The sequence below is a fragment of the Melanostigma gelatinosum genome (genome assembly GCF_949748355.1).
Source record: "Melanostigma gelatinosum genome assembly, chromosome: 16".
NCBI classification, from domain to species: domain Eukaryota; kingdom Metazoa; phylum Chordata; class Actinopteri; order Perciformes; family Zoarcidae; genus Melanostigma; species Melanostigma gelatinosum.
This window is the reverse complement of record NC_136649.1, coordinates 15,074,836-15,087,620: the sequence shown is the minus strand read 5'-3', so window position 1 is coordinate 15,087,620 and position 12,785 is coordinate 15,074,836. Positions and strand designations below refer to the sequence as shown.

Below are 12,785 nucleotides of genomic sequence, written 5' to 3'. Positions count from 1 at the left end.
CAGTGGGTCAGGGCCCAAACACATCCCTGCAAATGACTGAGGAAGGCCACTGTACATCAGTTTGACAATGAACTCATTGTAATCGGTGTTTTTGTCTGATGCCACTTATACTACTTTGATATCAGTCTCCATGTCAAGTCAAATATTACGTTTACAGACACAACAAGATATGTCTGTGTTATTAAAAGGATTTGCATTGCGCACTTAGTTAAGACTTTTGATTGTCAGCTGTGAAGAGAAGGTGGGATACATATAGTGTAGAAGTGTCGGGGAGCAGGAAATGGGACCAGCTTACAGTGTGTTTGAAATACCTGAGTAAAAATGCAAAACGTACTGTTCTTTGCATATCTATTTTAAGCCTTCCTGTACTAACGTATCCTCTCTTTGCCTTTCTGTCTCTTTCCCTCTCCCAGTTGTGTGGTCGTGCTGGACTGGAGGTAAGCCATGGAGGATGGGAAGCCAGTGTGGGCGCCCCACCCCGCCGACGGGTTCCAGCTGGGGATGATCGTTGACATAGGAGCCGACGCGCTCACCATAGAACCGCTGAACCAGAAGGGCAAGGTGGGTCACACACCGGCACACACGCCGTCTTTCCCTTTTATTGGCAAAGTAAGTCTTACTGGGGAAAGTGCTGAGTGGTGCTCGTTTTCCTTTCATGTTGCTCTGTGGCTCAGTGGATATGAGAATTGCTAATTGGTTGAGTGGTTCACATAAACTGGGTGTTGTTTGCCTTCATCCCAGGAGGGTGCTCACAACATGCACAACTATATACATCTGCCAATTTAAAAGGCTTTCATGGAGAATTGCAACGCAATGTGTAAGAAATGAAAACTTGTTTTGTTCCAAAGTGCGATTTTAGGTGGAAAGGCGTCGGCACAACAATGTGTAAAATGTGAGAAACACGAGAGACCACATGTACAGAGGCATGAATAAATGAAGAGAGCAGCAGCAGGTGCGCCGATAGTGTTGCCTAGAGGGAGAGCTGCTCATTAGAAGGAAAGGCCACCTGTTACACCTGAGGCCCCAGCAAGCAGGCCTCTGATGTCAACAGCAGACAGTCGCCTCCGCGTTTGCTTTGCGTCAAGTGTTCCCATCACAGCTAATATACAGACCTTTCTCACCGCGGACATTTTGCCATGTTAAAGTAAGCAGTGCCAGGGCCCTGGCACTGGAGCAGCTACATGGAATGCAATCGTTATTCGCATTACGTGTGAAAATGTCTCTATTGCTAAGTTTGATAGCTTGATATTTTTCTTCATCTTTTATTCAGACAAGCCTTTGCTTCCCTGATAAAAGTATGAAGGAACAATATTTTAACGTTTTTTTTAAAATTGATACTGTACTTCATGCTAATCCCAAGATGTTACCAGTTACAAGAGACCTGTTGAATTAAAGTGGCACTGGGGAGGAGCAATTATCTTACCCAACTGACACATAACTGCATAATGTTCAGGCTCTGCACCAAGGCATACATATTTAAAGTTGTGCTACGCTGAGCTGGAGAAAGCGTGAATGAGTGCAAAGTGAATCTCATTTGGAGTTGCTGTGCACTTTGAATGATCAGTTGATTACGAGGCGTAAACTCTGTCCCATTCAGAGGGGAATGAAAGGCCCATTGACTGTCATTTTTTTTACCGCAGCGTGGAGCTCATTAGTGTCTCAGCCTGGCTGCCTCTTCTTCTTCGTCAATTTTATTGGTTTCGACATTTGTCAGATGGTTGTTATTGTGGATGGGCATGTCCCGATTGAGCCAAGGCACACAAAGCAGATTTTGTTTATGGTTACTGCCTGTTTGTGATAATAAGCCATGCATCACAGCACACACACACACACACACACACACACACACACACAGACACGCAGCACAATGAACATGTAAAATAAGTTTATTATTTAGGAAATAACCAGAAGGTCAGATTTTTTTTGTTGTAGGCGCACGGTCAGCACATTCCCCGTACCTGTTTAAATGTTGAGTCTTGAGTTTGGGTTGTTTTTAATAAAAAGTGACTTGATTAGTTCCTACAAGATCAGCATCGAGTACCAGCTTTGTCTCTTCACACACACACACACACACACACACACACCTACACACACACACACACACACACACACACACACACACACACACACAGGTGTTCAGATCCAGTTGCTCTACCAACAAATTATTCATTATCCTGCCATGTCTCCCCTTGTTTCTCTCACAGCCGGCTTGTTCCATTGAGTTTATTTCCATTAACTCAGACTGTTAAACAATAGAGTGAGAATACCAGTAACTAATTTAACCTGGGAACATGTCGCACCAAACATTATTACTGTAACCATGATGAATGATTGATGTTCACGCATTCTTGCATAGCGTTTTATTATGTCGAATATGTCACAGTTATTTTGGATGCTAATAAACCAAGTTTTGTGTCATAAGCTTTTCAAAGAACAATGAATAATCTTGCACATAAAGTTGGCAGGGATGAATAGAGACAGTGCTACTTGCAGCATGTCTACTTGTCCTACATCATGTGAATGGTAAGATAAGGAAAACTGCTTGTGTTGCAGACCTTTCTTGCCTCGATGAGCCAAGTCTTCCCAGCAGAGGATGATGTCAACAAGCATATGGATGACAACTGTAAGTCAACAGACTTTTTTATATCTATTTTTCCAAGAAAAAAATATTGTATTCATCTTGTTTCCTCTGCTTTCAGGTTCCCTTATGTACTTGAATGAAGCCACTCTCCTCAACAACGTCAAAGTGCGGTACAATAAAGACCACATCTATGTATGTTCTCTTCTACTTCTTCACTAGTCTGCAATCAACACAAGTTTAAATCCTTTGTACATGTGCTCTTGCGATGGCTTAAAGTCACTACTATCCAGTTGCATCATACGTAGATACAGTAAAAGCTTGGAGGGACAGCAGGAGAGAGGATCCCTGCCCTTGTTTCCCTGGGGGGGAAAGTGACAGGTGGTAAAGAGGGAAGGGTCACAAAGTCAGACTGGCAAACCCAATTCTGATCCGAGACCTCACTTAGGAAATGAGGGACAGCTGGTAGATGGGGAAAGCAAGACAGGGCAACAAGTTAGCAGCCGTCACTGGGCTGGTTTTCGCCTGTGTTGTCTCATTATTCAATCATTCATTTTAGCTTTGTATTAAAATGCAGTGACTCTGTCTCTTTCAGACCTATGTGGCCAATATCCTGATCGCTGTGAATCCTTACTATGACATTCCCAAACTTTACGGCCTTGACGCCATCAAGTCGTACAAGGGCAAGTCACTGGGAACTCTGCCACCTCACGTCTTTGCTATAGGTGAGAGCTCACGCCTTCTAATCTCTGTTAAGTAACGGGGGAACAAGCTGAAGTGATATAACTTCAGAGAGACAGAGTTGTAATTGAAACGCATTGCTTTTCATTGATATTTTTTGATTTGTTTCAGCCGACAAAGCCTACAGGGACATGAAGGTTCTCAAGATGAGCCAGTCCATCATAGTTTCCGGTGAATCTGGTGCTGGAAAGACCGAAAACACCAAGTTTGTTCTCAGGTTCGAGCCGACATGAATCATCCTTCATCTTTATCTTCCCTTGACACTAACCTTTGGTCCTCTCCCTTCTGGTTGTGTGTTCACTGGATATAAAGTGGTGTTGCAAATTAAAAAGCCCTCCTCTCTTTCCAAAACAAGATATTCCACCGCTGTATCGCATTGAGAGTTACAGCTAATACCTTGCAAATATCCCACCAAAGACCACAAGAGGTGGTGAAACTGCATACAAATGGATGCAATGCCAATTAAACGAGCAGAAATGTGGCTTCTCTGCAAGGGAAAGCTATTTTTAACATATGTGTCAACTGTAGGTTAGGTTTTAGTGTGAGCGTCTTCATGTCATTTGAACTGTTTTCATCTCCTTGCGCTTTACTATCCATAATCATCATTGTTGTTGTCATCCTGATTTCATTCCTACCCTTCAGGTATCTCACCACGACATATGGAAGTGGTCAAGATATTGACGAGAGAATTGTAGAAGGTAAACAAACCAAAAACGATCAACTATTAGTAACTACTGATACTGTATGTATCATATGGGGGCGGGTCCTGATTCTCTTTCATTCCATTTCAAATCTCAGCAAATCCCCTTCTTGAGGCCTTTGGAAATGCAAAGACAGTGCGGAATAACAACAGCAGTCGCTTTGGCAAGTTTGTGGAAATCCACTTCAACGAGAAGGTAATAGGTTCTCGCTGATCACGTTCTAGGTTGGGCTATAATTTGCTGCGCGTGCGCCATGAATTTTAAAATCCGGTTTTTAAGATCGATTCCTCTCTTGTGTTTCCAGAATGCAGTCGTGGGAGGATTTGTCTCCCATTACCTGCTAGAGAAGTCAAGGATTTGCATGCAAAGCAACGACGAGAGGAACTACCACATCTTCTACAGGCTGTGTGCCGGGGCATCCGAAGACATAAAGAAGAAACTGCACCTGGACTCTCCGGACAGCTTCAGGGTCAGTGGGCTCAGACAGACACCAGGTCTGCAGTGTAGTCTGCATAAGCATATTATACTCATGAGGATGTGTTGAGAGAGACAGAAGAGATCACGTTCATAGATGTTTTTGTATGTAATTAGATGGACTTCACTATTTTTTATCTTAGTGTACACATTGGTTGGCAGTTCTATGGAAGCTCACTAGATATCACAGAAGCTTATTGTTTGAGTGAAGTCAAGAGGTCCTCCCAAGTGAAATCAAAACCCCCTCAGCGACCAAATACGTCTCAGTTGAGTTCTCTCCCCTTTTGAATGCAATAATCAAGTCAGCAGCAGCAAAGTCAGAGAGCATAAAGACGTTTATTTTCCTCTATGCTCTACAAAACAAAGCTTAACGGAACAACAAGCAGCTAAAGCCGTTCCCTAGATGTTTATCACGGTGTCGTTATATCAGGTCCCCGAGGTGACACCCACATCAACAGAGGCAATTACTTCATGCGATTCACTACTAGCCAGCTGTGGAGCAATATTGGGAGAGGACAAAGTAATTCTTTCAGATGATGAAAATCAATACAAATATCCCCGTAGGTTTGCCGCCACAAGTGAAACGCATTTAATTGAATTCATCAGAATACTGATGATGTTTGAATGTTATTAAACAGATTTTTCTTCTCCGTTGCAGTACCTGAACCGAGGATGCACCAGATACTTTGGCAGTAAGGATTCTGACAAGCAAATCATGCAGAACCGCAAGAGTCCTGAGGTAATGTCACGTCCTGCCCCGCCTGGCTTCGTCCCTCAAACCCAACACTTTGGCCCCTTGTGTTACATTTGCCTGCTGAATGTCAAGCACCCAAAAGGCAAAGAATGTAATGTAATGCAACACTTTTTGATTCTCTACTGTTGCAATGAATAATTTCGATAGTACATTATTGTTTTTCCAATATTGATGAGTAAGCACAGACTCGAAGCAAATCCCAGACACATCAGCTGCAAATGTGAGATCATAATGCAGAAACTGGTCAATAAGAATATTTCATGCCAAGAAATGAGTTCAGGTCTGTGTATTTGATCAATTATGTATGACATGAAAAAGAACCAGTGCCTGCAAGATGTGTAATTAATATGATGAAAGAATTAGAAGAATATGTGTGACATGTTGCTCTCTCGGGGACTAATTATACATATTTCATTTCACTCAGATAGATTTTCTAAGATTGAATAATATCTTCTTTAATGCCAATCAAAGTTTTAGGAAAATCAGGTCAGATAGTAACAAAGGAAGTGCTTAATGGATTTACTCACGGGTTTGCTGAACCTAGTATTAAGAGAAGAACGATGATCTCATTTTTTTTTACCTTAGAGACTAATCTTAACCTCCATTCTTCGATTTCTTTTAAATATTTAATCCACTCTTACTTGTGCAGTGAAATATTATAATTACACAGATTTCTTTTAGGCGCAGCTGTGCTTTTGGTCTCATTGTCACCCATTGTAAAATCTGTTCTCATGTTCTATTTACCCTTTATAACTGTTATCTGGTTGTAATTATGAATATGTTGCTAATCGAGTCATTATTCATGTGTCTGTCCTTCCACGTGTCTGTTATTTAGGAGAATAAGGTGATGTTTCCTTTCCTATCAGGGCTTTGTGCTCCCTGCTCTTTGTCCTGTGTTTTCCTGCAGTAAACACTGAGACTCTCAGGTTTTACATGCTGTGCGGTTTGTGGTGCAAACAGGAAATGAGGGTGCATGCTTCCTCTTTGTCTGCATGTGTCTGCCAGGTTTGGGGGTTGGAGCTGGATGGGGGCTTAGATACAATACAAAGGATGTTTGCTTCATCAGCTTTTTTTTTCAGTCATACAATACAGGGATGCACAATTATTGTATATTTTTTCACAGTTCACAAATTGAGATTTTTAAATAGTCAACACATAAATAAAACGTTGAAAGTTGCAATTAAAGTATGTTGTTCCGCTCAATACAAAACGGAATGGTCTCTTATCTTATCAGCAGTAGTATACATTTAGTAATAACTGTGCAGCTCTTGTTTATTATCACTGTAAGATGAAACTTTACTGCTGATGGATCCTGAAGTGGGACAGTGACGTTTCACAATGCATGTATGTTTTTCCGCCCCTGAGATATTGCTCGTTATGACTTAGTCTTTTTTTCTTTAATTGTATAAATACACTTGGTCTTAGCCTTAGTTGATAGTGTTTGCTGTGTGCTGCTGGTGGAGGCTCTTTCAACACATTGATGTAAAATATTTAGATTCGCTAAAAGTTTATGGTAACATGTCTCTTTTATAGTTTAGGCTGTTGGGTCGCCCCAAGTTCAATTTCAGATCAGGTCTACTCAATAATTGAATGAAATTGCTCAACGATAGAACGTAGATTGAAGACGTGAATCACTTCTTGTTTGAGTAAATCATGATTTGAATTGAATTCTCGCACATTGCCTGTTTCTCTTCCTGCCTCTCCTTCTTCTGACTCACTCATGTGCTTTGTAGCATCTGAAGGCCGGTGCTCTGAAGGACCCTCTTCTTGACGACATGGGGGACTTCAACAGGATGTGCGTGGCCATGAAGAAGATTGGTCTGGACGACACTGAGAAGTTGGACCTGTTCAGGGTGGTTGCTGGCGTGCTGCATCTGGGCAACATTGATTTTGAAGAAACAGGAAGCTCCTCAGGTTCGACTTGATGCTGTAGTTACAAATATTTACACACATTTCAGAATAATCTGTGAGATTCTTAATGCTTTGGTCCTGGATTTACTCGACTCTTATGTTTGTCTTTTCACACACAGCTTTTCTTCTGACAGACATTAGGAGTTATGGAGTTATGGCTGGTTCAAAAGGAACTTTCAGAACCACTCACACTGAAGTAGGATGCTTTCCTTAAGGCTTGTGTGTCTTACTGTGTGTTTCAGGTGGTTGTGTCCTGAAAAATCAGTCAGGCCAGACTCTGGAGTACTGTGCCGATCTGCTGGGTCTCGACCAGGATGATTTGCGTGTCAGCCTCACAACCAGGGTCATGCTCACAACAGCAGGGGGCGCCAAAGGAACAGTTATCAAGTAAGAACAACAGCACTCTTCAAAGTGCTTCAAAGATCTGTGACTCTTTGCAACTTCTTCTGTTTTTGTTGAGAAAAAAAATGATCCTCTTAGTACTTTCAGAAGCCATAGTTAATGACAACTGAACTGTGTGTGTAGACACTACATCCATGATAGGTCAGTAAATACTAATGTACTAATTGGTACTGTCCTGCAAAGTGATAAGATGATCTTTATTGTGCAAGGCATTGACCTTTAATCCTGGCACTGTTTTAATTAAGTCTTTTATTTTATGGTTTTATTACACAGAGTGTATGAAAGGTCTTATCATTCCTTGCAGGCAATTCTGCAGTGGGGTAAAAAACCCAAAACCAATGTAGAAGGATTTTTGGAATATTTCACTTAACTGTACTATATGACTGTGTGGTGAGTTCATGCAGGTTAAGTGGAGAATGCGGTGCAGTATTACCGGCACTGCTCCTGTGTACTTCGGTGATAATGGGGTGTTTTGAGTGATGGCTCCAGGTTCGATGGATTAATATTTCAGGAGGGCCAGATGCTGGCCTGGCCTGAAAGTGTTTTCTCCACATAAATAATTCAGCCTGTATCTGAGGAGGCAGGCAAGCATGGCTGCAGTACAGTTAAAGGCCCGGTGTTTGGGGTGCAGGTGGAGAGAAGGGGTCCTGGCTTTGTCATTAATCCCCAGACAGATCCACCCGAACCCCCGGGAGGTTGAGGGATACGGAGGGTGTGGTGGATGTGATGGTATGAGGGATGAGTTGATGCCTGAGATGAAGGACATTGTGTGCTGTTGAAGTTTTACTGAATAGTGAAATGGAGATGAATAGGCTACTTCAGCCTTAGCGTAGGTGGACTATTCCTGTTTGTAACGGATGAGAGTTTTTTTTCTTTTTTCTTATGCGGATCGGGGCAGGTGGAATATCAAAAGAAAAAAAAAGTAACGAAAGCCAGACCATCTCATTTTGAATTCACCTTCCTACCAGCTTGGACATGTGCGTTGAACTCTGGGTCACTGTGGAACTGCACTTTGACCATACAGCCCACCCCCTCTAAATATTTAAAAGAAAATGTTTCAAACCGCCCTTAGAGAGTGTAGTAGAGTTCAAGGTTCATGTTTTAGTTTTAATAGCCTCATTTTAAAACGGCCGCTCAGCTTGACGTTAAGATCAAAAGGGGAACTACGCGGCATAAAAGTGTCACATCAACACAGCTGAAATGTTGCTGCCACATGCAAATTGGGTTGATTGGGAGAAAATAAAAGAGAGGAGGTTTAAAAAATATAATGTCCCAGTTTCAGACTGTCTCTCACTGCCCCACTTTGTGTGTCCCCCCCCCCCCCCCCCCCCCCCCCCAGGGTGCCTCTAAAGGTGGAACAGGCAAACAATGGCCGCGATGCCCTGGCCAAGGCAGTGTACAGCCGCCTCTTTGATCACGTGGTCAAACGAGCGAACCAGTGTTTCCCCTTCGAGACTTCCTCCAACTTCATCGGGGTGTTGGACATCGCTGGGTTTGGTAATAGAATGCACTTAATGATTAATGAGACGTGGCGGTTTAAATTAAACTTCATATAAATGTAGATTCACCCCAACATGATTGATAACATAGGGTTTCTGCAACTTCATAGTTTGACTGCATTTTGCACATCATTGGTTTGTTTAGAATTCAGTCCACTGAAGAGACACATGTCTGTGCATCACGTTTCTTAATGCAAGTAGCATAATGCATACACACACTTCATTACCAGGGATCTTGATTGAGAATTAATTTCCTCAGACTGCATAGTCAACACAGGCCTTGCAACAAATGTACTGAAACATATGATTTTTCGGCTTCTTCTGTCTTTTTTAGAGTATTTCGAACACAACAGCTTTGAGCAGTTCTGTATCAATTACTGCAATGAGAAACTGCAGCAGTTCTTCAACGAGCGTATTCTGAAAGAGGTGGGTGAGCAGCGTGTGGATTAACGCGATTTGGTGTGTTTTACGTCTTTATCCTGGGAAACCTGCCGTGTCGTGTCACTCGCATGCCAAACCTGCTGTTCCACAGGGCAGGAGGAAGTGGATGGAGCACTAAGCTTCTCTGTCTTCCTCATCTCGGTTTTCTGACTTGTATTTTCCCACCGTCTCTCCTGCGCTCTCTCATGAGAATGCTAATTTCTCGATGAGGCGTGTTTCTCTCCTGGGATCTCTCAACGTTATTCTCTTCCAAGGTCTCCAATTAATGCGGCACAATTCCGGTCAAGGCCTGTTTCTCATTATCTGAATTGTGTATTTTATTTTTGATGTTTTTTGTACTCATTTTAAATCAGGACATTTTCAGAGTCAGTTTTTAGTTTCGATTTTAGATGTTTGACGCTTGGCCTTGTCTGTGCAGGAACAAGAGCTGTATCAGAGGGAAGGCCTGGGAGTGAATGAGGTGCATTATGTTGACAACCAGGACTGCATAGGTAAGTGCTACGTCAACTTCCCTCCTACAGTAGCACCCTGTTGATCCTCAAAATCTGCAGCTTTAACATTTCACATAAAGTTTCCTATTCTCCTGAAAAATTAAAAAAGATATCTCAGTCGTGCATACTACAGAGTGTAATTAAAACCCATAATGCAGGGCTTATAAGCTGATAAGATGTTTGACCTGAGCTGTACAGGAGTATGTGTATTGATATCTACATGTATCTGTACCTTGGGTGACCATCAGGGACATCGTTAAGATGAAGTGTGGCCTTTGAGGGCTTCTGCTGCAAAAAATAAAATGTGTGTGTCTGTTTAGCCCACACACCACATGTATTCTGAGGTTGGTTTAAGTGTAACATCAGCTCACTCACACGGCATTCATTTGGGGCGATGCCTTGTGCTCTGGGCTACACGACGGAGCAGCGAAAATACACCCGTCAGGGGGACAAAAATAGCAACTTCTCATTATCCACGGCGATGGCATATCCCTGTGTCTGAAGGGAACAAGCGTGATGAGCATTTGTGGGTTTTATGGCTTCTTTTTGGAAGCTGGCGAAATAACACCTTGTTTTTGTTCGAGTGAATCCTCGGATTAATGGGACGAAGTAGTCAGTGTATCAAGGTGAAGCCGTTTGATTTGTATTTCAAAGCCTGTGATTATTCAGGGTTGAGGTTAACTGACAGCCGTGGATACCATTTATGACTTGCAAATGGCTATTAATTCACTCATCAATCTTCAGGATTTATGCACAGGTGCTTGTTCATGCAAATTTAGTTCCGAAGGCCTTGGCTGTTGGATTATATTCCAAACAGCATGCTGCATGAATAATTCAGAGATATGACTAAATGAGCATCCTGATGAACATGTTTTGTGCCTTGAATATTCACATGCAGAAACAGTACACAGTGGACATTTCCGATAAATGATAAACTGAATGGTGATTGCTTTTCTAACTTTTGTATAATTCGGGTGTTTTTTTTGTCTTTAAAAACATCTATGAGCATCAATATGGAAATATTGCCAGTTTGAACATGAACATGAACAAGTATTAAGGGCATTAAGATATTACTTATACTGGCGCTTCCCTGTACATTGTAAAGCTGGACTTGGATGAACAAGAATCATAATCCTAATCTTGTAGCTGATACACATGTAATTGTTGTTTCCAGACCTGGTGGAAGCAAAGCTGGTGGGAATCCTGGACATTTTGGATGAAGAGAACCGTCTCCCTCAGTACAGCGACCAACACTTTGCACTGGCCGTTCACAGCAAGCATAAAGACCACTTCAGACTGACGGTCAGACCTCTGAGCTGTGCTCTCCCTCCCTCTCTCCTTCTGTCTTTGCTTTAGTGTGCTGTAACTGCCCACTGTTTTTGTCAATAGTTTTGTGAGTGACGCACACAGTCCCACGCCCTCCCTCCGTCCGCTTCTCTCATTGCCGCTATTGTTTGTCGCTCTGCCCGTACCTCTGCCTGCATGAAATCCTTTTAGAAATGTAGCCTTGACACAAACTCAAGTTTAAGATTGGAGGGTGCCTGTCTGCAGCCAGACGCTACTGCAGGGAGAGTTATTGCTCAAACAAAGACTATTCTACACATTTAACAGGGTGGAAGACGTTCATCTTAAATGCTTGACTATGCTGTGAGCTTCTGCTGTACAGTTTTCACACTTTAAGGATGATTTATTATCGTTCCCCTCACTGTTGAAGCTAATGTAGCTTAAAATACTGGGTGCTACATTTGTTTTTTATCCTGAAGTGCTTTCAGCAATGGATTTTTTGGGGTCCTTTATAATTCTTGAGCCACATAAGATGAACATGGCATTTTAAATAGATCTCGTCTGCATAGGGTTAGGGTTATTTCCTTGCAAGTAAACATATTATATATACTACAAATGTCCCTGTCCATAAGACGTTTGTAAGATGTAGAGATATGCAATACATAATACATAATTTACGGCTTTTTTTGTTGTTGCTAGAATTCACTGCACTTTATGCATCCAAATGTTTCATTCTCCAAACCAGCCCACCTCATTCAGTAGTGGTGTGGATCAACACGATTCTGCTGTAGAGCTGGTGATGGATGAGATTAGAGAGAAATCAATTGATGAGTTTTTGCTCTGTCACGAAATATGATTTGTTTTCCTCCTTTCCCACTTAGGTACCCAGGAAGTCGAAGCTGACCATTCACAGGAATCTTCGGGACGATGAGGGCTTTATCGTCAGGCACTTTGCTGGAGCAGTCTGCTATGAAACGGTAATTCTTAACAGAGCTCTTATTACACAGGGCTGCTGGGACTGGCTGGTATTCATAAAATCCAGTTTTAGAATATTTTTCCCCAAACACCTCTAATTATAGTGTGTCTGTAATTACCAGTTACATAAGATAGTGTAGTAATTAGCAGTTAAAGCTAACTGAAACTCCCCTAAAAACCTGACTAACCGTCACACATTTGCTGCCGTGGTACAAACGTCACAATAGATCATTTACAGTTATACAAAGTTGCTTTGTTGACATTCTCCATGTTGTTTTGCATTTTGTACATCTGCATTAAAGGCTGCCACAGCTGCATATAAAAGGAATGCATTTGCGTGCTTATCCACAGACTCGGTTCGTGGAGAAGAACAATGATGCCCTGCACATGTCCTTGGAGAGCTTAGTGTCTGAATCGAAAGACAGATTTGTTCGGGAGCTGTTTGAGAACTCAATCACCAACAAGGACTCCAAACAGAAAGCGGGCAAACTCGGCTTCATCAGCGTCGGCAACAAGTTCAAGGTCTGAGTTATT

At 42.2% G+C, this 12,785-nt stretch overlaps 1 protein-coding gene across 3 annotated transcripts in view; it reads left to right on the top strand.

Moving 5' to 3' along the window:
* Positions 1-444: 444 nt before the first annotated feature.
* Positions 445-12,785, top strand: part of myo6b (myosin VIb) — a gene marked incomplete at both ends in the record, with an annotated part of 29,726 nt that continues 17,385 nt past the window's right edge. For all 3 annotated transcript variants that reach the window (XM_079285931.1, XM_079285930.1, XM_079285929.1), the window contains 17 exons: positions 445-561; positions 2,554-2,623; positions 2,700-2,773; positions 3,174-3,303; positions 3,431-3,536; positions 3,962-4,017; positions 4,118-4,215; positions 4,325-4,489; positions 5,153-5,233; positions 6,982-7,162; positions 7,402-7,546; positions 8,901-9,058; positions 9,395-9,486; positions 9,920-9,992; positions 11,167-11,294; positions 12,158-12,253; positions 12,603-12,773. In XM_079285931.1, the coding sequence (XP_079142057.1) occupies positions 445-561; positions 2,554-2,623; positions 2,700-2,773; positions 3,174-3,303; positions 3,431-3,536; positions 3,962-4,017; positions 4,118-4,215; positions 4,325-4,489; positions 5,153-5,233; positions 6,982-7,162; positions 7,402-7,546; positions 8,901-9,058; positions 9,395-9,486; positions 9,920-9,992; positions 11,167-11,294; positions 12,158-12,253; positions 12,603-12,773 (1,941 nt within the window). The remainder of the gene's footprint in view (positions 562-2,553; positions 2,624-2,699; positions 2,774-3,173; positions 3,304-3,430; positions 3,537-3,961; positions 4,018-4,117; positions 4,216-4,324; positions 4,490-5,152; positions 5,234-6,981; positions 7,163-7,401; positions 7,547-8,900; positions 9,059-9,394; positions 9,487-9,919; positions 9,993-11,166; positions 11,295-12,157; positions 12,254-12,602; positions 12,774-12,785) is intronic.